The sequence below is a fragment of the Danio rerio genome, chromosome 15 (genome assembly GCF_049306965.1).
Source record: "Danio rerio strain Tuebingen ecotype United States chromosome 15, GRCz12tu, whole genome shotgun sequence".
NCBI classification, from domain to species: Eukaryota; Metazoa; Chordata; class Actinopteri; order Cypriniformes; family Danionidae; genus Danio; species Danio rerio.
The window spans coordinates 35,774,386-35,802,139 of NC_133190.1; the positions used below are offsets into that span (position 1 = coordinate 35,774,386).

Here is a 27,754-nt window from a genome sequence, read left to right on the forward strand (position 1 = left end):
TAAAAATTCTAACAGAACACACATCTTTTGAATGATAGGTTGCATATACAAGGATCTAAATACTTCCACAGCGAATTCCTTTTTTTCTCGAACTTTCTCTTTCGCTCACCCTCTCATCTAAAGAACCAAACCTTTTGTTTATCAAGGCCTCTACAGTTTTTGAGTGACCTGTTCTAAATCAGATCCTACAGCGAACCAGGTTTGAAGCCTTTGGCTCCAAAGAGACTTTCCTACGTCTGAAAGCCGTTTTGGGCTCGGCTTTGGTTTCATCGCCTCTTTGGGCAATCGATACATCAGGCTGTTTCTACCCTGGGAGTTTCTAATGGCAAGAACTCAAGTAACATTATATGCCTAACAGGGGCGGAGGAGGAGAAAACCAGGAGCCTGAGTCTCAAAGTGATGCTTCACTCTGCAATAAATCCAAGTGGCAAGACGACATAAAAGAGATACGAGCACGAAGGAAAAAAAACATTCAATGCAATGGCAGAAATCTTCAAAAGGAGAAGAGCAGAACAGCAGGACGCATTCTGAGCGCCACAGTGTCTGAAAGACACCACTTTTTCATCAGGGCAAACTAGGAGCAAATGTAGAGTCTGGAGGTGAGCGGTATGGACTTCATAGAGTCCGAGGTGCCATTCAACGACTAAAAGCTCCCGTCCCGCCGAGCACTCTGAGCGGCTGCAGTTCGGAGGAAGAGATGCTGAGGTAATGGCTTCCTTATGGACTCCCGGCGCAAGAGTGATGGGCTGACAGATGGTATGTTAAATATCTCCCGCCTCCGACTACAACATCGGGACCCTGACCTCTTTGAAAGGGAAGGCTTAACAAGGGACTCCGAAGGTCAGCGGGCTGTAATATGTCACTGGGATTTAAAGGGGAAGGCGATTGCGGTGTGTTTACATGAGCTGGGGTTACGCTATTTTCCGTCTGTGAAAGAAAAATGTGGGAAAAGGTAGGAATAATTTAACCCTATAAAAGCCTATCGTGTCACATTTGATACATTTCAATCTCCTTTAAATGATCAACTTGAAAACCATTTAGTAAACGCTCAAATGAAGAAATATAAATTTTTAAGTCTCCTCAACTGAATTCTTTACGTTCTTTGAACAAACATCTCTAAACATGTAGTTAAACCGTTTTTATGACCAAACTCAACACTGAGCTCGAAAATATGTCCACCTAGCTTACAATTTTAAACTGAGTTCACAATTTACAAGTTGGATCTTTATACAGTGCATAAGCCATTTTCTGTCAATTGATACTTTATTAGCAAATAAAATGACTTATAAATGTGTTATAAACTTTATTAGCAAATAAAATGACTTATAAATGTGTTATAAAAGACAGGTTAAGGTACATGTGTCTTTTTGCAGTCAGGTCTGTAATTGTTTTTACAGAACAAGTTTTATTTTTTAGAGTGATCAGGTCAAAGCGAAAGTATCAAATATGATACATTATTTGCTTTTATTAGGCTTTATATAGCATGTATTCATTATTGCGGTATGTTATGCCATTGAGGATTTAAAACTGCAGTGTAATGATCATAAGTATTTAAATATCTAGATACAGTTGAAGTCAGAACTATTAGCCTCCCTTTGAATTTCTTTTTTCTTTTTTAAATATTTCCTAAATGATGTTTAACAGAGCAAGGACATTTTCACAGTATGTCTGATAATATTGTTTTCTTCTGGAAAAAGTCTTATTTGTTTTGCTCAGCAAAAATAAAATAAGTATTAAATTTTTTAATAGTCATTTTAAGGTTAAAATGATTGCCCCCTATATATTTTTTTGATAGTCTACAGAACAAACCATCATTATACGATGACTTGCCTATTTAACCTGCATAGTTAAGTTGTTAATGTTAACCCTACCTAGTTAAGCCTAGTTCAGCCTAGTTAAGCCTTTAAATGTCACTTTAAGCTGTATAGAAGTGTCTTAAAAATATCTAGTAAAATATGAATTACTGTCATCATGGTAAAGATAAAATAAATATTAGAAATGAGTTATTAAAACTATTATGTCTAGAAATTGTTGAAAAAATCTTCTCTTAGTTAAACAGAAATTGGGGAAAAATAAACAGGGTGGCGAATAATTTAGGAGGGCTAATTATTCTGACTTTAACTGTATATATACGGCTCTTTAAATGTTTTGAAGCATCTGACATTTTGGTGAACAGACTTTCAGTGGATGGTCAGAAATATTTACTGTAAGTACTAATTTAAAACATCTTCATTGGTGTTCCTAAAGTCTTATAGATATAGATGAGGGTGAATTAAAGATGACAGATTTTTCATTTTGAGGTAATCTGTTTGAAAATCAATGTAAAAAAAAGAAATGAAATAGAAAAAAAAAAACTTACCTGAGAGCATAACAACATAACCAGTTCCACAACCGAGGTGCTTGATTTCATGCACACCAGACCTGGAGGAGAACAGAAAGGATAAACACAGAGATTCAGGATTACGCTTTGCCTTTTTCATAAACACAAAAACCAAAATATACTTTATAGTTTGTTTGTTTTTATATTTGCTTTTGTCTGTCATAACTATGTGCATTCAGCATTTGTGAGGGTTAGTCAGAGGCATGCCGTCCACATGGTTTCAGAAAAGCGTACAGTGCAGATGAGCTAAACATTCCCAAAATGCAACCATTCATTGTCACGCAGAAAGCCCGGCCAGTTCTGATGAGTTATGCTTTGCAATTGAGACTGAATGTCTCTGGTTGTCTGTTTATGGGGTTCATGGGGTCACAAATAATGTCTCTTGAGAGGTCAGAGGTCATCAGCTAAATGCCAGTATAAGATCAAAAGCAAAGGCCATATAGTCGAATTAGCATTTTTCTCAAATATTTTAGCACACAAAAACACTGTAAAAAAGTTATTGATTAACTTTAATTAAGAAAGTAAGCTAATGTGCTGATTAAATTTAATACGCGCAAAATTATAGTTACTAGTTACAATACAAACCCTAGGCTTACTGGTGTGTGTTGTCACTCACTTTCGAGGAAGTATTGTCATAACTGTATTTTTTAATTGTTTATATTATTTAGATTTACACTCACCGGCCACTTTATTAGGTACACCTGTCTAACTGCAAGTTAACGCAAATTTCTAATCAGCCAATCACATGACAGCAACGCAATGCACTTAGGCATGTAGACATGGTCAAGAAGATCTGCTGCAGTTCAAACCGAGTGTCAGAATGGAGAAGTAAGGTGATTTAAGTGACTTTGAATGTTGCATGTGACTTGGAATGGTTGTTGGTGCTAGACAGGCTGGTTTAAGTATGTCAGAAACTGCTGATCTACAGGGATTTCCATGCACAATTATCTCTAGGGTTCACAAAAAAATGGTCTGAAAAAGAGAAAATATCCAGTGAGCGGCATGTCTGTGGGAGCAAATGCCTTGTTGATGCCAGAGAGCAGAGAAGAATAGCAAGACTGGTTCGAGCTGATAGAAAGGCAACAATAACTCAAATAACCACTTGTTACAACTGAGGTCTGCAAAAGAGCAACTCTGAACGCACAACACATCCAACCTTGAGGAGGATGGGCTACAGCAGCAGAAGACCACTCCGGGTGCCACTCCTTTCAGCTAAGAACAGGAATCTGAAGCTACAATTCACACAGGCTCACCAAAATCAGACAATAGAAAATTAGAAAATCGTTGCCTGATTTCTGAAGCAACATTCGAATGGTAGGGTCAGAATTTGGCAACAACAACATAAAAACATGAATCCATCCTGCCTTGTATAAACAGTTCAGGCTGGTGATGTAATGGTGTGGAGGGATATTTTCTTGGCACACTTTGGTCTCATTAGAACCAATTGAGCATCGTGTCAACACCACAGCCTACCTGTTGCTGACCATGACTATCTCTTTATGACCACAGTGTGCCCATCTTCTGATGGCTACTTCTACCAGGATAACGTGCCGTGTCATAGAGAGTGAATCATCTCAGACTGGTTTCTTGAACATGACAATGAGATCACGGTACTCAAATGGCCTCCAAAGTCACCAGAGCTCAATCCAATAGAGCACCTTTGGAATGTGGTTGAACAGGAGATTTGCATCATGGATGTGCAGCTGACAAATCTGCTGCAACTGCGTGATGTTATCATGTCAATATAGACCAGAATATCTGAGGAATATGTCCAGTACCTTATTGATTCGATGCCACAAAGGATTAGGCAGTTCTGATGGCAAAAGGCGGTCCAACTCGATACTAGTAAGGTGTACCTAATAAAGTGGCCGGTGAGTATATATTGCTAATTGTTTATATTTAAATCGTTTGGTTTGTATTGTTCTGCTTGTCTTCTTTTGGTAATGGACCTAGTCTCTGGAAACAAAGTTAAATGATGGGTTTACTCATTTTTTAAGAGTCCACTTGACACTTTTAAGGCATCGAGTTTACTCGCTTTTTAAAGTGAAGTAACTAATCATCTTTTAAAGTGAAAAAAATGGACAAAAAAAATTAAGTTTCATTTCCTCATATAAGCATCCTTCTCTTACAATCAGATGTTGTTTTGAGTAAAATATGTTGTTCATTGAATATAAAGGACAGTTGGTTAACCTCGGTGATAAACAAGGTAATTGTAAATGACATGTGCAATCATTGCCAGGCATATAAGACAAACTTTCTCTCAAACAAACAAATACACACACACACACACACACACACACACATATGTGCACCTGCAATTCTATACAAACACAGCACACGCATCATGACCTTGTTTGCATGAGGCAGTAGAGTCAATGAGAAAGGACTTAAATCAGAATAAGATGTAGGAAACAGAGAGTACGCTCAGTTTGAATGTGGTTTAATGGGAAGTGGATGTGTATTTTCTATTGTACAGTACACCACCTGACAAGAGTCCAAGTTTTAGCAACAAAAAAATAATAACTTGACTTCTAGTTGATCAGTTGGTATCAAAAGTTGTTTATATGAAAGGCAAAGGCCTCTAGATGAAGCTTTTTCTACCAACATAAAATATGATCATGGCTTGATTTTTAATCATTTAATTGGGACAGTAAGGTCTGACTTAGTTTAGACAAAAGTCTTGTCACTTAACAAAAATAATGTACAGTATAGAATATAAAGTCATGGTGCAGTGCAAAAAGAATTAACATTGTGTAGGACTCCCATGAGCTAGGGGGACGGCATCCATACATCTCTGCAATGACTCTAATAATGTATTAATAAAGTCATCTTGAATGACAAAGAAAGCGTTTTTGCATGACTCCCAGGATCAAAAAACTGTATCCAAATATATAAATTGAAAACTGTAATCTTGAGTATTCTTTTAAAAATGTCCTGCTGTTGTTAATGCACAATGAATCGTGGGATGTTCAAGGCTATGAAGGATACACTGGTTGTATACTATATTACCGAGGAAATGAAGAACACATTTGGAGGCTTGATTTGAAAGGGTCTTCAAATTGAGACAAGCTTCATTGCGCCGTGATGATGCAAATGCCCTTCAAATCCATCCTTTATAGGATGCAGCCTCTAAAATGAGACACAGCTAATATGGACACAATCTTTGGTAAAACAATCCTGTATATTGAGCTTAAAACTGCGCTCCCTTCTGTTTGAGAACACTGCTTGTCTCGTTACCCACTTAAAAGTCCTTTTACCATGAATGATCGCTCCTAAACCATTCAGCCCATGAAGTTATGACCGTAATATTTCAGAGGCCAAGAGTTCAAGTCCCAGCAATCTCTCTGTCTCGTTTATGAGCGTGAGACGGAGTCGTTCAACCTCAAGTCAGGTGTCAGGCCTGACCTCAGGCTCACGCCGCTGGACAAACTAAATGCATTTCATTTAAACAGCGATTTCCAGTTAAGCCTCGCTGGCCTGAATGTGACATTGTCAAAGGACCAGAGCATCGCAGTCTTGGGCGGCCGGTTCTCACAAGAAGCGCAGTGTTTCATCCAGAGGCCTCGCTCTCAAGCTCCAAGTGTCGGGGAAGCTGTCCGAGGGGCGAACAGGGCATAATTGGTCGCAGTGAACGAGTGTCTGGAGGGGGGCCGGGCAGGGGCTTGACCCCTAATGCCGGGCCGAGTGATGGATGAAGGGTAATTATGAGTAAATAGGGCGCCTTTGCACTGAGCGAACAGTATTTCAGCTGTGAGATGTTGAGGAAGAGAGGAAGGGAAGGAGGTGGGAAAACAGACATGACTTCTTCTGGTCGTGGGACGGTGTTAACATACTGGACAAATGAAGGAGGGCTAAAGAGGCATCTGTGAGGAAGTTACTGTTATTGTATGTAGGTTGGTGTTTGTTTGAGTGACATTTTGAATTGAATGGTGGGAGAGAAGTTTGGTCTGAAGAGATCTTAGTTCACTTAAAGTATATGCATACTGTGTTGGGCAGTAGCGTCGCTACAAGTAATAAATCAAAGTAGTAAAGCTACAAGCTTAAATCCATTTTTCAGTAGTGTGGCGGTAGCGTTGCTACTTTCTACATCAAATAGCTTTTCAGTTGCAAAACTTTTTTTTGTCAAGTAGCGCAGTAGCGTCCACACAAGCTACATTTACAGATCGCAGATGATGGCGAGAATGAAGCAATAATGTTAATTTTGATGTTGTGCTCAAACAATATATTTTAGTAATTTATAGTAAGTACTATAATGTTTTTGAACTACACAAGAGTGAAATACTCAAATTAATTTGTTGTACTTTTATATATATTTAATTTTTCTCTACACAAATCGATTAAGTTAACTTAATTGTTTATTTTTAACAAATTTAAGTGGATTGAATATAAAACAATTAAGTTGAAAGCTAACGTTTTAAAGTAAATATAAGAAATACAAAAAAAGCTAAGTTATTAAGTAAGCATGTCCTAATCACACCCTACCACTAAACCCAAACATCGCAGAAAACAGTTTTACTTTCTAAAAAACTCATTTAAACGCTTTTTAAGGAATGAGGACATCATAAATGTTCTCATATTTCACCACTTGCTTGTAATATCTGTGTCATAATACAGATTTGTGTCCTGATGTGTCACAAAACATGTACCACTACACACATAAACATACAATATCAATTAATCGTGTCCAAAACAACTATTTGTGCGTGTACTATATTTATTTATTAAGCATATGTGATACACACAGTACAGACATTTAAATTATTTCTGATGCAATTATTCATTATATGGGCGACGCGGTGGCGCAGTAGGTAAGGTAAGGTCGCTGGTTTAAGCCTTGGCTGGGTCAGTTGGCGTTTCTGTGTGGAGTTTCCTTCGGGTGCTCAGATTTCCCCCACAGTCCAAAGACGTGGTACAGGTGAATTGGGTAGGCTAAATTGTCCGTCGTGTATAAGTGTGAATGAGCGTGTATGGATGTTCCCCAGAGGAGGGTTGCAACTGGAAGGGCATCCGCTGCGTAAAACATATGCTGGATAAGTTGGCAGTTCATTTTGTTGTGGCGACCTCAGATTAATAAAGGGACTAAGCCGAAAATAAAATGAATGAATATATAATTATATATAATTGAGCAATTTATTTAATGAGCAAGAACATATATTTTAAAAAGCAAGACTATATGCTTCAATGAACAGCTAATGCATACATGTAAATAACACACATACTTTTTTCTATGCTAGTCAAAAGAAAGACAATCAGCAGTTTTGGAATGACATGAAACTGAGTAAATAATGACAGAATTTAAATATTTTGGTAAACTACTCCTTTAGATTTGTTTAGGCTGTGGCAACCACCAACCACCCTTGCAACTGAATAGCAACGGGCTAAAAAAACACCCAGAACACCTCACTGTGATGCACTGACAATCAGCCAGAATTTGTTTAGGGAAATTAAATCTTACAAAACCAAAAGTCAAGGTTTGGTGTCATAGCAATGTTGAGTTTGCCCCTGCTGGAAAAATTTACAATTGCACCATATAAGAGCCAAAAAAATTATATACTATCAACTGATAAACTAGTTCATATCATATAAACTAGTAAGATTCATTTACTAGTAAGATCATGAAACTGACACCTTACGCCCATTTTCAGCAGGGAACTGAAACTGTGAAGCTTCCTACAGTGATGTGGACAGGATTAAGAATGCCAACAAAGTTAAAGACAGAAAGCTGGCTGTTACAATTCATAATAAAATGGCAGAGTTTGAGTCCAGGGCAGAATGTGTGTCAGAGTATTTCTTTCTGGAAATGGCTGCCTGAGCTGTAGACACACATATTTCCAGCGTGCTGTAATGTAGAGCTACATTAGTCTGAACAAACTGGCTTTGAGCGGTGTGGGGGACGAACAATGAGGCTGAGAGGTAAAAAAGCCACAAAACAGAGCTTGGAGTGTGGCAGAGCGACGTTGCCTTGCCATGTGAACCTTGTGAGAGTGTGTGTGTGTGTGTCCTACTGAATCTAGCTAGAGGAGGGAACTGTATTCCAAAAGTAGCTCTATGCACATTACTGTACATGTAAAAATAAAAGTGAAGTCTCTCATCTGCTCACCAAGAAGGCATTTGATTTGATTGCTCAAATGTACAGTAAAAACTATATCACTATTCATATTTTTATTATTTTAATCTTTTAAATTACAACCTAGTTCTTTAATTACAATGCAATCCTTCAAAAATCATTATGAATGCTAACACTCATATTTCATCAATGCTGAAAACAGCTGCTCAAAATTCCTAATTGTTGCATCTTCCTCCTGGATTTGTTAATGAATTTAAACATTTATTTGAAATTGATTCATATATATTTTTTAAATAGAGACATTATGAATGTCTAAAAATAAATATATTAATTCATATCTTATTATTTATGCATGTGCAGATCAATCTAACAAACTAAAACTAAACAAACTAAAACTATGACACAAGTAAATCTCGTAGATTAACATAAAAAAAAGCTACGAGTCGTGTCCACATCACCAACTCAAGTGTGCATTAAAATCTAATAATTCAATGGACTGCGATGGAATTCTGCTTATACTACATTATGCAAATTACATGATGAAAATGTCAAGATATACATTTTAATTTGCTTTATAAAAATATATGCTTTGCTACTTCATTTATTTAAGCTAATCAGGTTATTAAAAGCTAATTTGGTCACAGTTTATTTTAATGTACAATTCACATTATTAACAAGTCATTAACTAAGACTTTTATCTCAATAAACTACTAATGGTCTGTTTTTTTTAATAGTAAGGTAGTCATTGGGTTTAGGTATTTTGTAGGAGATTAGGGATGTAATAAGAACTAATAATCTGTAATAAGATGAAGATCATACTTTATAAGTGCTAATAGAAAGTAATTATCCCAATAATAGGCAAGTAAAAAGCCACAAGTAAATAGTGTGAATTGTCACTTAAATAAAGTGTTGCCACAAATTTTAACTTGATTAAATCTGTTTAACTAACATAAATTGAAATTACCCGAAAAGTTAATTAAATTCAACCCAAGACAGACACGATTATTTACAGCGTATGTACTGTATATATGTGTGTATAGACATTGTTTAGATGTTGTTTTTTGAAAAAAAAATTGTCAGCAGGGATCGAAATTGCGACCATTTTGGTAGCATATGCGCCCAAAATTTCATCTATGCGACCTTAAAAATATTTTTTTTCATCTATGCAACCTCAAAATGTTCAACACATGCGTGGAATTAGGAGGCATTCATGCATTAAGCATCTTTGCACCTAAAAAAAAAACCAAATGCAACGCTCAGATGACATTGCAGTAAACAAAGCCTGCAATGCCTGCCCCGCCTTCAAGCTCTTCTTATTGGCCCACTTCCCTAGAACAGAACACGAATGGATTGGTTGATATCAGCTGTCAATCACTCAGTTCCGATGACAGGGAGCTACAGCGGGAAAAATGTATAGTTCTGGATCTGAGAGAATGAAAACAACACTGACAGATTTAGTTTTAGAAACCACCTAAAGTTACAAATAATGGCAGATCTGATTAGTGATCATGGAATGAATGTCAATCCAGCATTTACACTTTTCGCAGAGTGGATAAAAGACTTCCAATGTTTAAAGTCCGCTATGAAAATGACTAAAGAATTCAATGTAAAGCCGGTGAGATGGAGTTTTCAGGTAACCGTGTACACATTTTAAGTACGAGATGTTCTAACATTATTTAATCCTTCATTTAATCGTCATGCTGTCAGTCGTGCAAATGACACCGCGTTCACCATTGCTAAAGAGCATGCATTCACGGAGATGAAACTAATAATGCAGCTCATCAAGACCGTTATTGCTATTAAGATGGCGTATGCAAATAATAAGTTATAAGTAATATGTCAAAATCATCTGTGCAATATCAGACACCTCTCACAGTTATTATTGTTAATTCAGTTCATCTCATTCATGTCAAGCAGTGTGTAGTGCCGGTGAGCGCATGCAGATTTTTGTTTATTTGTTAGTTGTGATTAGAGTGTATATATATAATAGAATCTGTTGATATAAAACGTGTAGTAACGGTGCTCATAATTTTAGGTGGGTGTGACAAAATTTTGTCTGCTGCGCCTACATTTTTGAAGTTAGGAGCACTGGTGCTACCAAGTAAAAAAGGTTTATTTTGAGCCCTCGTCAGGTTGTTGTTTCATTCTTCCACATCTCATCCAAAGCATTTTGTTTTGTTCTTAAATGTATGCTTGCATTCTACAACTTCCTATACGATCATGATAGATACGTTTAAAGGAAAGAGAAAAGTAAACAGAAAGAGATGCTGAACACACCTTCAATGAGCAGCTCTTGGCCGTGACTGCCCAGCAGAGTACGAGACAGGAACGGTGCAAAATCCACAAAGATCTCTCTCAACAGCGGCGCCACCTTCTCCAGTGCTCGCTCCAGTTTAGTAGTGATACTGTGTGATCAGACCAAAAAATCAAAAATAAATAAATTGTGATTAATCCTTAATAACCAGTAATATAAACCAAATCAGGGCAGCATAAAATACTAATAATAATCAAACATCTTGGGCTCCATTAAGTCAAGTTTATATACAATAAGATTATTATGCCTTTGAAAAAGCTCAGATGATAGTGTCAAGGTTTTGGAAGTTTCTGATTGGCTAATTTACAACATTTGAGTTAATTGGAGGCACAACTGTAGATTAGTATTTAAGGAAAACCGCAAACACACTGCTTCCTTGTGTGACAATATAGAAAAGTCAACAAGCCAGAATCAACATAAAAAAGCCAGATTTCAATTTGCTAAATTACACTCAATCCTATAGATAATTTGTGGGCAGAGATGAAAAAGCTTGCGTGAGCAAGACAGCCAACAAATCTGACTCAGTTACACCAATTCTGTCAGGAGGAATGGGCCAAAATTCCTTCAAACTATTGTGAGAAGCTTGTGGAAGAATACCCAATAAATTTGACCAAAGTTATATAGTTTAAAGGCAAAGCTAGAAAAAAAAAACATGACATGTATGTAAACTTTGACTAGAAATTAATAAAAAATTCTCCCAAAAAATTCTCTCATTATTCTAGCATTTGGGAAATGTAAATAATTTAGTAACGTTTAATATGATTTACCATTAGAGATTAAAAAATAAATAAAAAAGGTTATGTTCCTTTTATTAAAGTGTGTGTAAACTTCTAGTTTCAACTGTATATATATATATATATATATATATATATATATATATATATATATATATATATATATATATATATATATATATATATATATATACACACACACACACACACACACAGTTGAAAAGGCACTTCAGGGTTGCAAATAAAAAAAAATTGTATATAAAGATAAAGATGTTTAAATATATGAAGATATATAGTATAGCTATTTCATTGCACGACAACTAATCTATTGGGTTTTTTGGGCAAAAAAGAGAAATTATGGGGTAACACTTTACAATAAGGTTCATTAGTTAATGCATTTACTAACATGAACTAATCATGAACAACACAGCATTTATTAATCATAATTGAACATTTACTAATGCATTATTAACATCCAAGTCCATGCTTGTTAACATTAGTTAATGCACCATGAATTAACATGAACACAATGAACTACTGTATTTTCATTAACTAACGTTAACTAACATGAACAAATACAGTAGTAAATGTATTGTTCATTGTTTGTTCATGTTAGTAAAAGCATTAATTAACATTAACTAATGAACCTTATTGTAAAGTGTGACCAATTATGGTTTAATCTGTCATTATTAGGTTATTTTTAAATGTCACCTCTCCTGCTGTGCATAAACTAAGCTGTTGAATGGTCAGTGTAAGAGGTGGCTAGGCTGACCAAGCTTCAATTTTGATTTAATTATTTTCTAATCAGTTGCCAATTATGTCCTGAATATACCCCATAATGCATACTACAGTCCTTTTTTGTCTGGCTTTCTCGAATATCTCATCTGTTCGCCAAAAATTACTAATTATATCCCTGGGAATGTCTGACACTGGCGCATATACGCATTGTAATAGACATGCTAAGCACGAAAGCTTGACAGGCGTAGCAACAGTTACTAAGGAGGGCGGGGCTTAGCGAAGGGTCAATTCTGATGTCATTTTACTGTGTATTAATGACCAAGACATATTTAAAGTCTATTTAAGTCCACCGTTCCAAGTCCATACAAAAATTAGCATTTTAACCAATGCTAGACCTATAGGGCTAATATTATCAGTGTTGTTTTACCATATGTTTGAGAAATAAAAAATAATAATAGTCTGCTCATATTAAGCTTTATTTTACATCTACAGAATTGTGAGAAAGTCATAATCTTGATTTTAAGTAAAAAAATTGTGATTCTCATTTTAGCCAGAATCGTGCAGCCCTAGTGTGCCCTCTTCAATATGCAATATACCATTTTTTTTTGGAAATGTTTAAAAAAAAAAAAAGTATTATTTACCAACTGTTTTTACAGACCTCATTATTCCTAATGAATTTAGCAAACATAAAGAAATACCAGAGTGATACTTTATTTAAAAACTATAGTTCAATGCAGTATTATGAGGCTTGCAAACAATAATATATGCCGTACACTCCAAGATACTGAGCAAAACTCTGAGGGATTTTGTTGTATAAGTATGCAAATTTCCTCGGGTTTGCTTGTCTCGGTTGCAAATCTGACGATAATTAGATTGTAAGCTCTGAAAAACACTGCGCTTCCTTTTCAGTGTCTTTATTGAGAAAGATTCAACACTAAAAGCTATAGTGTGTCATGTGTGGAGGGGGAAAAAAAAAATCAAGAAAAACTAATGAGACACAGGCAGCGACAGTGAAAGCCATCTCTTGTCTTTGGGAGTGAGTGCAGGTTCGGCATCACAGCCTCTGCATCCAGACAGTTTCATCATTGACTTCACACTCCCAGTAAGTGCCGTCGGTTACTGCTGCCATGGCAACTGATTTGCGATTCCTGGTGTGCCAGAGGAGCCACTGAGTGTGTGTGTGTGTGTGTGTGTGTGTGTGAGAGAGACGCCTGTTTGGTTCCTTTTACATTTAGCAATATTTGACAACAGTGTTCATAATAGCACTAAAACACCCGCTCTTAACATCAAAAATACAATGTCCCGTGGGTCAAAATCCCAATTAGAAATCCCTACCAGTAAACAATTAACAAATTAAATTCAGGCCTAAGTAATTTTAGGTAGAGTTATGTATTACATATATTAATATCAGTCCACGTTTTGCATTTGAGATGTGCTGTATTTTGCTGTATATTTCACATTTTATTATAAAATTTACAGAATAATGTAAAATATGGCTAAATGGAAGTAAACAACCACTATTTTACATTATTATTACCACTATAAACACAACTGGGTATTCATTCATTCATTCATTCATTTTCTTGTTGGCTTAGTCCCTTTATTAATCCCGGGTCGCCACAGCGGAATGAACCGCCAACTTATCCAGCAAGTTTTTACGCAGCGGATGCCCTTCCAGCCGCAACCCAACAACTGGGTATTTTACTGGCTATTTAAATTCCCCTTAATCCACAACAAATGCTATAAATTTAACAGTGTTCAACAGTATTAATAATTTTGAGCTTCAGTGTTTTTGCATGTGTGTTTGTATAAATAGTGCATGCTTAATTAACAATTTCTACAGGATCCTCTACAATGAGGTATTTGTGCAAATCTATTTTGATTTTACATTAGATTATTCAGTAGTAAAGTAATTCAAAAAACATTAAGTTGTAATGCAATATCATTAATTAATTATCAAATCTAAGAAACCATACAAAACACAACATTTATTTTAATTTGTTGTAGAGCGTAAATATTTTTACATCACCACCTTTGAATTCAAATTCATTACTTTTTTTACTATTTTAGTGTTTAGTGTTATATTATGTTGTGTTTGGGGGCTACACTCTCATGTTAATGAATGCAACTAATTAATAAAATACATTTTGTAAAAATTCAGCAATATATCTTCTCCATTTTGATATAAAATTAATTTAAAAATATCTCTTCAGTTTTCAGAAAGGGTGTGCTTATTTAAGCAACACACTATATACTGTATAAATGTATATAAATTAGTATTAGTGTCGAGCCTAAAATTTTAAGCAAGCAACACTAAATTATTTAGCATTAGTGGTGACTAGGGCTGCTAAATATATCGTTTCAGCATTGATATCGCAATTGTCACATCGCAATGATATGCAATGTCCAGTTTGAGTTGACGAGGAGCTACAGAATTGTATTTTATCACTGTATTTATATGGACTTTATATAATGTATGCAAAAAAAACATTTCTTCAAATTGTGATCTTGTTTCTAGTCTAAATATCTACATTTCATAGCGAAAACAAGATTATTTCACTTACCCCACTGGCAGATAAACTAACTAAATCTCTCAATTTTCACTTATTTCTTTTCTACAGTGAAAACTAAACACTATTTTTACTTGGTCTAATTTTTTTTTTCGATATTTGGACAAGAACCAAGACAAAAAAAGTAAGAAAAGCTAAAACTACGCAGAAAACCCTCAAATAAAGCTATTCAAACAAAGGTGTAGAATTGGCATGGACGGAGGTGATGTGTCCCCACTCCCCACCAATATCTACCAATTACTAAAATGACCCTACCAATAATTTAATTGACTTCACAACAAAATATTGCTCTGTCAACCCTTAGTAACCTACTTGTGCACAAGGGGTTAATGTCAAGTTTGCTATAATACTATTAACTAAGGCTGTGCTATTTATCAAAATTATATTTCGGGATAAAACAGTTAGGTTGCACCACACATGTCTTAAAATTTCTTACATTCATACCTCTATAAAGCCAGGTTGCAGTAAAATCATGTTAAATTGACTTTTAAAGCATGGCACGTGATTCATTCATTGATATTTGTAATATTAAGTGTTTATTTTTATTGTTAAGTAATTTATTCATGTTTTTAAAAGCGCAAAAACAATTTGCGCAATGCATGCACTGTAGGGATAGACAGACAGACAGGTAGACAGGTAGGTAGGTACGTAGGTAGGTAGGTAGGTAGATGATAGATAGATAGATAGATAGATAGATAGATAGATAGATAGATAGATAGATAGATAGATAGATAGACAGACAGACAGACAGACAGACAGACAGACAGACAGACAGACAGACAGACAGACAGACAGACAGAGAGACAGATGATAGATAGATAGATAGATAGATAGATAGATAGATAGATAGACAGACAGACAGACAGACAGACAGACAGACAGACAGACAGACAGACAGACAGACAGACAGACAGACAGACAGAACAAAAGATACACAGAATAAATACAAAAGTGTAGAAATTGGACAGAGGGGATATGTCTCCCTCAATATCTGACAAATACTGAAAAATCCCTATTAATAATTCATCGACTTCAAAGTAAAATATTGCTTCATCAACCCTTAGTAACCTACTTGTGCACAAAGGGTTAAAGTCAAGTTTGGTATGAGTTCACTATGATACTATTAACCACGGCTCTGCAATTAATCAAAATTAAGTTTCGGGATAAAACAGTTAAATTGCACCACACATCTCTCAAAACTTCTCGCCATTCATACCAGATTGCAGTAAAATCATGTAAATTGACTTTTGCATTATGGGACGTGATTTATTAATTGTTATTTGTATTATTAAGTGTTTATTTTAAATTATTGAGTAATTTATTCATGTTTTCAAAAGCACAAAAACAATTTGCGCAATGCATGCGATCTAGGGATGCATGTTCTCACCAATGTCAGGAGCGAATCTACGCCCTTGTATTCAAACCATCTTCTGAAATAGTAATTAAATCGCAATATTTATCACAGAAAAATGCAAAACCAGATTTTTCCAAAATCGTGCAGCCCAAGTGGTGACTATCAGAGTATTTGTGCAGTCAAAATGTGTGTAAATACTGAAAAATGTAGAGCTGAAGAGAAGGCTTTTTTGAAGAAAGGTTTGCTGTGATTTGCCTTTGTGTTTCCAATCTATGGAGGTCCCCAGTTGGATGTCCCCACATGCAATGTTTTGATGCCATTTTATGCTTTTTCTTTCTTCAAAATAACCAGAAACACTGGTCCCCTCTTGGTCGATGTAGATTGACTGTTCCCTCTTAGCAACACAGGTATATACGTGTGTATGTGTGAGTGTGTAAGCCCCTGGAGAGCCACACACACACACACACACACACTTTCTTTCTCCAGTGTAGTCAGACGGTGGCGTGTCTGTGAGATGTCTGTCACAAAGCATTAGACGAGGTGAAGGGATGGAGCCAAGGTCAGCACGGTTTCCACACACTCCCCAAAACACCTCCACGCACTGATTTCTCTGCATTAGCGATCGCAAAGCCCCCTCTGACAGCTCAAATGCACACATACACACACCATGCACCCTGGCCAGAGAGAGCGGACAGGCGGTGTGTAAGGCATGTAGAGCTTTGTTTGCCGCAACCACCACAATAATAAAATGGAAAATGATTGTTGCCCATTGCCCTAAACAAAGAAAAGGGACATTGTCTGTAAATATAAAATCAAGACTGAGTGTGGACCCCCTCTTGTGGTGGTGATTATAAAAACACTGGATAGATAGATAGATAGATAGATAGATAGATAGATAGATAGATAGATAGATAGATAGATAGATAGATAGATAGATAGATAGATAGATAGATAGATAGATAGATAGATAATGGATAGATAGATAGATAGATAGATAGATAGATAGATAGATAGATAGATAGATAGATAGATAGATAGATAGATAGATAGATGGATAGATGGATAGATGGATAGATAGATAGATAGATAGATAGATAGATAGATAGATAGATAGATAGATAGATAGATAGATAGATAGATAGATAGATATAGAGAGAGACAGACAGACAGACAGACAGACAGACAGACAGACAGACAGACAGACAGACAGACAGACAGACAGACAGACAGACAGACAGACAGACAGACAGACAGACAGACAGACAGACAGACAGACAGATAGATAGATAGATAGATAGATAGATAGATAGATAGATAGATAGATAGATAGATAGATAGATAGAGAGAGACAGACAGGTAGATAGATAGATAGATAGATAGATAGATAGATAGATAGATAGATAGATAGATAGATAGATAGAGAGATAGAGATAGATAGATAGATAGATAGATAGATAGATAGATAGATAGATAGATAGATAGATAGATAGATAGATAGATAGATAGATAGATAGATAGATAGATAGATAGATAGATAGATAGATTTTAACAGTTTAACATATTTATATGCATTAAGATAACATAAGATAGCACACAGCTAACATGTTTTGAGATTGCTAGAATGTTGGTAGTATAATTGAACACATTGCTAGCATGATTTAGCACATTGCTAGCTTGATTCAATCTAGCCTAGCGTGATTAACAAACTCACGCTAAAAAAAATTGAGGAAATATTATCTACTCACAAACAGTAAAATTACAGAATTATAGCTACATGGTATTTGAAGATGCTATATTTAATTTGAATGCAAATGGAGACATTGAGGTTCAACAAAGAGGTGTTAGCGATTACCAACAAAACACTGGAAAATATTTTTTTCTAGAGAAGTTGGATGATGAAAATCATGTATGGTTAAACTGAATTAAATTCATGTTATGGGTGGAAATAATTGAATTATAGTTATAATTCATCTACAATTCTTTTAATTTAATGACAAAAAGGTAAGTGGCCTTAACTAAAATGTACTTACACAGGAATTAATAGTTTGTTATAATGTACTTATTGTGTAAATACATGTATTTACTGTGTACTTATGCTTGATTAAATACCTGTATGTAATTAAATCTGTAATTAACTTCTGTAATCACATTTGTAAATACACTGCTGACCATCCCTTACACCTTAACCCACCCTTAAACCTACCCACACCACCAAACCTGTCCATAACCCAACCCCTATCCCAACTGAAGAGCACCACAAGTGTTCTCAAATACATTATGAACACAGTAAGTACATTGTATTAATTTTTTGATGCAAGTACATAGTAGTTAGGGAAACTTAATATAAAGTTGGACCACAAAAAGCTATAATATTTTGTTGATACAATATACAAATCCCAAAAAAATGTAAATATGTGTAGCTACATATGAATTTAAACATCAGAACAAATATTCATTTCAAATGTACAAACATGCAGAGACTCTGCTTTACCTCATGTTCTCCATGGTGTCCTCAGGCATCGGGGCCACAGTCTGAACCGCAGGCAGATTCTTACTGGTAGCTCCATTCACAAAGCTGGCAGAAGAGGAAGAGGACGTGTCTGTGGCTCCTGTGAGACGACCAGAGAGATGTGACAGGTTAAAAACATACTGTTTACTAAATTAATCCTACTGACTTTAACGTACTGTTTATTAAATTAATCCTACTGACTTTCTTTTTTAATGACTTTAAATAAAATCTCATATACTTTCTTACTTTCTTTGGTTTTTATAAATGTGAGTTTTGGTTTTTATTTTTTTATGACATTGAATACACTGATACTGACAAACAACTTTCCAAAAAAAAGTAACAACTCTATTTTTATTTAAATACATTTATAATATTTAGATGTGGCAGCACGGTGGCGCAGTGGGTAGCGCTCTCGCCTCACAGCAAGAAGGTCGCTGGTTTGAGCCTCTCCTAGGTCAGTTGGCATTTCTGTGTGGAGTTTGCATGTTCTCCCTGTTTTCGCGTGGGTTTCCCCCGAGTGCTCAGGTTTCCCCCACAAGTCCAAAGACATGCACTATAGGTCAACTGGGTAAGCTATATTGTCCGTAGTGTATGTGTGTGAATGGGAGTGTATGGGTGTTTCCTAGTGCTGAGTTGCAGCTGGAAGGGCATCCGCTGCGTAAAAACATATGCTGAAAAAGTTGGCGGTTCATTCAGCTGTGGTGACCTTAGATTAATAAAGGGACTAAGACGAAAAATAAAATTAATTAATTAATTATTTAGAAGTTATGGAGAGAAAAAGTGCAGACACTGGATAGATAAACCTCTCTAGTAAACATGTCGATTGTCAAATGTAGTATACTTTTTTAAACTGTATGCTGTGTTTGACTGTGCAAATGCATCTACAATATACAAAAAAAGGAAAAATAGGTATGCTTCTGCCATCATCTTTAAGGAAAAACTAGGATATTTAGGCCTTTTGGCAATTCACTAACAGAATTAAGGAGGGCATAATTTTTTTTTAGTGCAAGTTTTTGAAAACATATCAGTGTTAATTAAATGTTTAATAAATAATTATTTAAAATCAGCATTTTAGAATGATTTCCAAATGATCATGTGACAATTAATGATGTTCCAAAAGTAGCTTTGGCATCATAGGGATACATTTCAATGTTTTATTTTTTATTAATTGTTTTGTTCACTTGTTTTAGAATAAATGTCTATTGATGCTTGTTGTTAGGCAACCTTGGCTTTTCAGAAAGGCGCCATTTATAAATAAAATTAATTATTATTATTATTATTATTATTATTATTTATTATAATAAAAAGTAGTTTTTTCTAATTGTAGTAATATTTAAAAATATTACCACTTTTATTGTGATTTTGGTCTAATGAATGCAGATTTGGCATTCATAAGTTTGGATGTTCATTAGTGGAGTTTGCTTGTTCTCCTTGCGTTCGCATGGGTTTGTCTCCGCGTGCTCTGGTTTTCCCCACAAGTCAAAAAACATACGCTATAGATGAATTGGGTAAGCTCAAATTGTCTGTAGTGTACGTGTCTAAATGAGTAAGGATGTTTCCCAGTGATGGGTTGCAGCTGGAAGGGCATACGCTGCGTAAAACGTGCTGGATAAGTTGGCAGTTCATTCCAATAGAGGGACTAAGCCGAAAAGAAAATGAATAAATGAATGAATGAATAATGATAATAATAATAATAATAATAATAATAATAATATATAATGTATACATTAATACAACTCCCCTAGTTTTTGAATCCATTTTTGAATTGATTCAATCAATCTTTGGGTCTGGCGGGAACACTTTTAGCTTAGCTTAGCTTAGCGTAGATCACTGAATCGGATAAGACCATTAGCATTTGAAGAATGACTAAAAGTTTAGATAATTTTCCTATTTAAAGCTTGACTCTTCTGTAGTTACAGTAATCACCAACCATCAACCATATTTTCCTTTAAAAACATAAAATCACTTACAAAAGGCTAACAAATATTCTAATCTCATATATAAATCATATAAATAAATAAATAAATAAATAAATAAACAAATAACGAGGCTATTTATTTAGAAACTACATTTATTATTTATTAGGAAATGAAAAAAATCCTACTTTAATAATGATAATAATAATAATAATTATTATTATTATTATTACTATTTTTTATTGTTATTATTATTATTATTATTATTATTATTATTAAGTAGGATATTGTTTATTTATTTATTTGTTTTTTGTTTAATTAAAAGTCTACTTTTACAATTTGACACATTCAAGCCGCTGCAGAAATGTTCCAACAGGACCAACAGGCCCAGGTCATATACTTTACAGATACTTAATAAATAACCTACTATATATTAAAACCATTAATGTATGAAAATGTAGAAATATACTGGCATAATAATTATAAAGGAACGTTACAACCACTATGGCTCCAGCAGGCACAATTTTAGCAGGTAATGACATACATAACCACAGGAACCCTTGCTTTGAGAAACAGATCTTTCCATTACTCTGGCTTCCCCCTGAGAAAGTGAAGCTCCATCTTCCATTGCTCTTCGCTCTCTCCCTCTGTCAAAAGCACAGTGTCCACACAGCGGACTGTGCAGCGGGAGCTTCTGATAGATACATCACAGCAATGGACTGTCATCCTGTGAAACCACAAGCTGTCACGGCACATCTGAGGATAGGAAATCTATTACGCAGCCATCAATCGCTGTGTCAGAGATGAGTGTCCACCCATAAGCAAATACACCAAGATGAGGGGAAACGTCAAGAGGGACATTCTGATGGATTTGGCTGGAAGCGCAGCTTGGCCTGATTCAACCTCAATCCAAATCAACGTCCCTCGTGCATTCTAATCAGATCTCAATGAGGTAGATTATGGACAATGGGGACTAAAAGCCTGTCTTAAGGATAAAGGGATATATACAGTATTTGTGTTCTTAAAATATACCGTACATTGCAATTAAAAAAATTGGCATAAAATTTTATTTTACATTTTTTATCTCATAGAAAAAAACAACAACTAAATGTGATTTTAAGAATCCTGAAAAAAAAGTAAAATAATATATAATAAAAAAATCATTGAATAATTGAAATTATTAAACTTTTTAGTAGCAAATGAGCATTTAAGATATTTTTGAAGGAAAAATTAAGCAGAATTTTTTTTATTTAATATTACATAATAAAAAATATTCTGTGATATATTTTTAAAAAATATTCATGTAATATTTTACATTATTTACTGTATTATGTAATATTTAACATTAATCTACTGTATTATGTAATATTTTACATGATTTGTTTTCACTGTAATTTTTATCAAATGAATGCAGATTTGGTGATTAAATGTGACATGCCTGATGACAATGTAATACATTTTATTTTAAAACGTAATAAGTAGTACATTTTATTTGTTTGTTTGTGTGTGTTTGTGTGTGTATTAGGCATGGGACGATAACTGTTTTCAAAGTATACCGCAGATTGGAAGAGTCAAGGTTTTAAACCCTCCAAAATTTTCTGCAATACAACTCCTAGGGCTGGGCCCATAAACGATATTATATCGAATCACAATAAAATTTATGTCAATAACAATAATGAGCTCTGCACTTTTTGACTCTATAATTATATAAGAGCCAATCACACAGCAGAAATGTGCAACAATGGGAAATCAAAAAGTGTGTCGATATTAGAAAATGTATCGGCTGAAAATATGTTATGCCAATTAATGGACCCTCTAATTTTTGTGGCTTCAGTCATTGTTAGGTTACTCTTTAAATCTGAAAGCATTAACAACTTATATCGAAATATATATATCATTATTGTTCAATACGAAAAATATTATTGAGATTGCATTTTTGCCATATCGCCTAGCCCTACTACAGTATATGTACGATTTTTTTTATTTACGTTTTTTTTAAGACAACAGTATCTTCAGCAGGAAAGATATCCAAAAATGCCGTTTTAAATTGTAATGAAATCTGTGTTTTAAAACCAAACGAAGACAGCAGAAGTTAACGATTTATTTTCATTATTTAGCCTGGAATGTTTACTGTTCCTAAATATTTTAAATGCTTCTCAATAAAAAATATTGTGTTCAAAGGGGTAATAGGTTTTGTTTTTGAAACAGAGAAAAAAAAAAATTAAACGCTTCTAAAATAAAATATATTGTGTTTAAAGGGGAAATAGTGTTTGTTTTTCAACCAGAAAAACTTTTAAATGCTTCTTAAAATAAAATATATTATGTTCAAAGGGGTAATAGTTTTTCTTTTTGACCCAGACAAAAATTGTAAATGTTTCTCAAAATAAATTTTTTTGTGTTTAAAGGGGAAATAGTTTTTGTCTTTGACCCAATCAAATATTTTTAGAGCAGTGATCACAATAGCATGAAATAGTGAAACAGTGATATTTTTATCTAGGATTATCATACCGTCATAATCTTTTACCAGCCTATGCCTAGTGTGTGTACATGTTTTTGTGACATATCAGGAAACATCATGACATAGGTATGACACATGTATTACAAGAAGATGGTGAAATATGAGGACATTGCCGTTTAGAGGTAGAGGAATAGAAAATACAGTTTAAAAACAATGGAAACATATGTAATGTCCCCACAATTCACAAAAACAAACATACAGTATATGTGAATTTTGACATTTGTCATTTTGACATTTTTGTAAAAAAATTACTATACTTAATTAATACTGGCAGTTCATTCAGCTTTGGTGACACCAGATCAATAAAGGGACTTTACACTAAAATATTATTTACAAACATTGTTTTGTGGTTTTGTTATTGCATGCAATAAGCACTGCAATGCAAAGCCACAACAAAGTAAATAACGTAGTGATTAGTGTTAGAAAATCACATCAAACTGATTTACTTTCACCTTAGGGGTCCCTTCGGCTGTTTTGAACCCTAAATACCCGAACTTTTATATTGTCAATCATTTTAAAATTGGTATAACATGTATTTTCAACGAATCCCACATAATGAAACATTTGGCTTTAGACTTAAATGTCCTGCCTGGAGCAAAAAAACATTCACGCATTCACACACAATAGGTGTATATAGCATCTCTAGTATCAACAGCAAAATCTATAGTGTTCATAGTGTGCAGCCTAAGGGGAACACTTGAAACGCAAGCTCCACATAGTTTCCATGTGGCCGCCTAATAACCTTGAAATTTCATACAGATCATATCTTCATGTGAATGCAGTCATTATGGATCCATGACATTCTCTGTTGTGGTGCAATAGTGTGTCTGAGAAAGAAAGGTATAGCAAGGAGGGCCCTCTAGTGGACGCAGTTTCTCGATGAAACCAAATCTAATTTCCTGAGCCCGAAATGGGTTTTTAGGAATGACATCTTTAATTATTCTAAGAACAGCCGAGCACACATTTCTGTGGAAATTCAGTTAAGGACTTGCAAATTAATGTCTCATTAGCAGCACAGAGAGCAGTTATATCTACTTTTAGGGAGAAACTCTCTGTTCTTAAAGGGATAGTTCACCAAAATAATGAAAACATGCTGTTAGTTTATTCGCCCTCATATCATCCAAGATGTAGATGACTGTTTTTTTGTTTTGTTTTTCTAGATAAGTGTACATTTTATCATAAGCAAAAACTGTGGCCATTGATGATTTGTGAGATGCAAGTCAACTACCATTACTTAGAGAGTATCTAAACAAACCAGTTTTGTTATATAGATATTGAAATTATACAATTTGTATCATATATGCATATATTTTGTAATTAAATATCAATAAACATTTTCTCAAATACGTCCATGCCTGTGTGTATTCATATATACATAATAATATACACAGTACACACACTTATATTATGTCATTTATTCATTTTTCTTCGGCTTAGTCCCTTTATTCATAAAGGGGTCGCCACAGTGGAATGAACCACCAACTTATCCAGCATATGTTTTACAGGGCATCCGCTGTGTAAAACATATGCTGGATAAGTTGCCAGTTCATTCCACTGTGGCGACCCCTAATGAATAAAGGGACTAAGCTGAAAAGAAAATGAAGGAATGAATGTACAGCATGTATTTGGACTGTGGGGGAAACCAGAGCACCCGGAGGAAACCCACGTGAACATGGGGAGAACATGCAAACTCCATACAGAAATGCCAACTGGCCCAGAAGGGACTTGAACCAGCAACCTTCTTGAGATAAGTGTTAACCACTGAGCCACCATGTTGCCCTATATTATGTCAAAACCAACTATTTAGGATGCAATTAATCAAAATTAATAAATTTTTAATATTCATGGCTCCTGAAAATACATTCAAGTAATATATCGACAAACCAATGGTCTGTGCTAGAAACTAAACACTATTTAGAGTATTACCAAGGTTTAAAATAAACACAAATTTTAGTAAAATCAACTGAAGTTGAAAGACGACTACACTGAAAAAAATGATTCAAAGATGATTCCCTAGATTAACTTTTTAAGTTAAGTGGTTGTAAACAATTTACTTAGGCTGAATTTAAACAAACAAATTAAGTTAGTACACATTACACATTCAACCCATGTGGCAAAAGAAGCCACAAGTAGGCGCGGCCAACCGTCGCCATTTTGTTCGCTTGCATCGCACTCAATGTGGGATACCAAACAAGGGCAAAGAGGCGGAGACTGAGCGGAGCTACAGACACCTGCTGGCATTTTGCTTGGACCTGGCTTAGACACACTTTACTTTGGGAGAATACTTTATACTTTATTACCTGCGATTCATTTGTGTTCTGACCACATGAGCTTGGTTGTACACTATATCAATAAAGTGTTTAGACTTTTAAAAATACTGTAGTAATACATTGAGCCACTAAGTCTTGTTCTTATGACGTTTTTCAACAGGAGGAAAACGCAAATTACTTCCAAACCCTTCAGATATAGTCTGTGTTATTAAATACAAGACTATTGATGAAATCCAGTCTAACATTGTATGACAACGCTTCAGATGACTATTCTAGAGCCTACAGCTAATCAATCCGTCAGATTCTGGAGTGCATTACAGCTCTAAATATAAATATAAACGATAAATAATCTTAAATAAAACAAATACATATATAGAGACAGTATATAAGTATATAACTTTACTCACATGGGAAACGGAGGCCACGTAAATGGTTTGTGAGCACAATTAAGTGCACACAGCATGCCATGCCATAAGATAATTGTATAGGAAACAAGTCCAAAAGGCAGTTGACTATGTAAAGCCACATAAAACAACACAGAAATAGATAAATCTGCCGAGATCAGTGGCTAATCTGCAGGATTCAGCTGAGGTGTAGTGACGGCGATCAACGAGACCAAGCTGTCATTCAAGAGGCCACTCCCTTAATTATGCAAACTTAATATTACTTAGTATAAAGGAAACGGATGAGTTCTAAAAAAAAATTCACCCCCCTCACAGTTGTCATGAAGGGTTCTATTAGCTGTATTAACCAAAATCTTTTTTTGTACCAGGCTGTAAACACCTTTTTTTCTGCTGTAAAGTTGGCCATTCTAACAGTGGGCTCAATTGAAATTTGCTCTATTATGGAGCCAGGAGCGGCCACGACTAGCGGAATTTCGGATGAATTGCAGTTTTTGTTACTTCCGTATTGGCTTCCCGAGGGAGAGCGGGAGGTTGCCGCTTGGTGGTCGGCCATCTTGGATCCAACTTTTGTTTTTTCAATAGGAAGAGAGTCATTTGACACATACATAACACAGACAACATAACTCTTTCATGAGTTACTTATAAGTTTCTGAACACTAATAAAATGCAACCTGCAATGCACGTAGCTGTGCATTGAAGGATTCGGATTTCTGTTTTCAGTCCATCTCATTATGGACCAACGTTTATCCTTTTCATCATCCTGTTTCTCAGTATTTAACTGTGAATTGATTTTAATTAATGAATAAGTTAACACATTGCTTAATATAAGAATGTTCAGTGCATTTGTCTCTTTATACCTATTTTCAGGAGCCAGCAAACTAGGTCAGAGGTCATGGAGACCTTGAATGGACTTGAGGGCTGAGGACTGGAAACAACTGTTTCTATTGTTATTTCTATGAGTTAATACTGTCTAAAATGTCTAAAGTGATTTTGCTATTTTTACGGTTAAATCTTTTAAAGTGATTCTACTTTTTATTCAAGATAGACTTTGTGTAGTAAGAATATAACTGCCTGAATGTAGATTATACCAGTTTTTAACCAGTTTCGATAAAGATGGCTGACAGTACAGTCAGCCTTGGATAAGAAACAGATTATACTTTGTGTGTGTGTGTTCTATTTGATTGTTGATCCATTTCACAGGTCTGGAGTCAGCTCTAATCAGTCTAAAGGATGTCTGACGTTTATGTTTAGATATTGTTCAGAATTGTACGCACGAACCCCACATAGAAATGTTCCTAGTCTATCTGTGTTTTAACCAATCAGGTTAGAACACTTATATGTATGACGCAGTTAATGACGTTATGTGAGAGTATAATTGTTATTGATTGATGATTGTAAGCAGAGCGGCCTAGGAACTCATTGCGAGTGTTGAAGCTGGCTTCTATGAATGAAACTGCAAACTATCTTCAGTAAACTTGATTTATTTATTTAAATCTCTGACTCCGGCTCTTCTTCATCTATCAGACTGGTCATTCTTTGGGTTAAACTGTAAACTATCCCTACAGCATTTATACTTCTACGCACTGTTTCTGTTGTTCTGCAATAACACTTCCGAAACGCTAGTGGGCAGTGAGTTGTTAAGTTCCTCTGTGTCGAGTTTCTTCGTTGGTGTTTTGTTTTTTTCTGAATGTTTCCTTAATGTACAAGTAGCTCAACCTCGCTCATTTTGAGGCAGGAACCAGCGAACGTGCAACAACTTCACGAGACTCCACACTTGTAAACACTCGCTCCATTGGGCTCGCGCGGCTCTCGGTCCCGCCTATACTCGTCAGAGCTACCAGGCTGACCAATCACAGAGCTTGCGCTACACGTCGTTGTGACATGTTGTTACATTTTTTGCGAGGTGCGCATCAGCGAAGCCGACTCCTACGGAGTAGTGCTTTGCGTCAATGCGTAGGCTGCACCGTAGCATACATGTGC

The 27,754-nt window shown here is 35.2% G+C and overlaps 1 protein-coding gene and 1 long non-coding RNA gene across 16 annotated transcripts in view; one reads left to right on the plus strand and one right to left on the minus strand.

The window, feature by feature from the left end:
- The window catches only part of nbeab (neurobeachin b), a 770,985-nt gene that overhangs the window by 466,472 nt on the left and 276,759 nt on the right, over positions 1-27,754 (minus strand). For 11 of the 13 annotated variants that reach the window (XM_073923810.1, XM_073923809.1, XM_073923808.1 and 8 more), the window contains 3 exons: positions 18,649-18,766; positions 10,725-10,852; positions 2,360-2,421 (listed from right to left, as the gene is read on the minus strand). The exons of the other annotated variants lie outside the window; for them this stretch is intronic. In XM_073923810.1, coding sequence (XP_073779911.1) covers positions 2,360-2,421; positions 10,725-10,852; positions 18,649-18,766 — 308 coding nt within the window. The remainder of the gene's footprint in view (positions 1-2,359; positions 2,422-10,724; positions 10,853-18,648; positions 18,767-27,754) is intronic. 13 annotated transcript variants of the gene reach the window in all.
- On the plus strand, positions 407-27,267 carry LOC110437911 (uncharacterized). Of its 3 annotated transcripts, none has more exons than XR_002455680.3 (3): positions 407-952; positions 18,674-18,794; positions 26,642-27,267. It is a non-coding gene; the product is annotated as an uncharacterized lncRNA (long non-coding RNA). The 3 variants fall into 3 exon arrangements; XR_012390961.1 differs by having other exon boundaries at positions 407-840; XR_012390962.1 differs by having other exon boundaries at positions 407-756.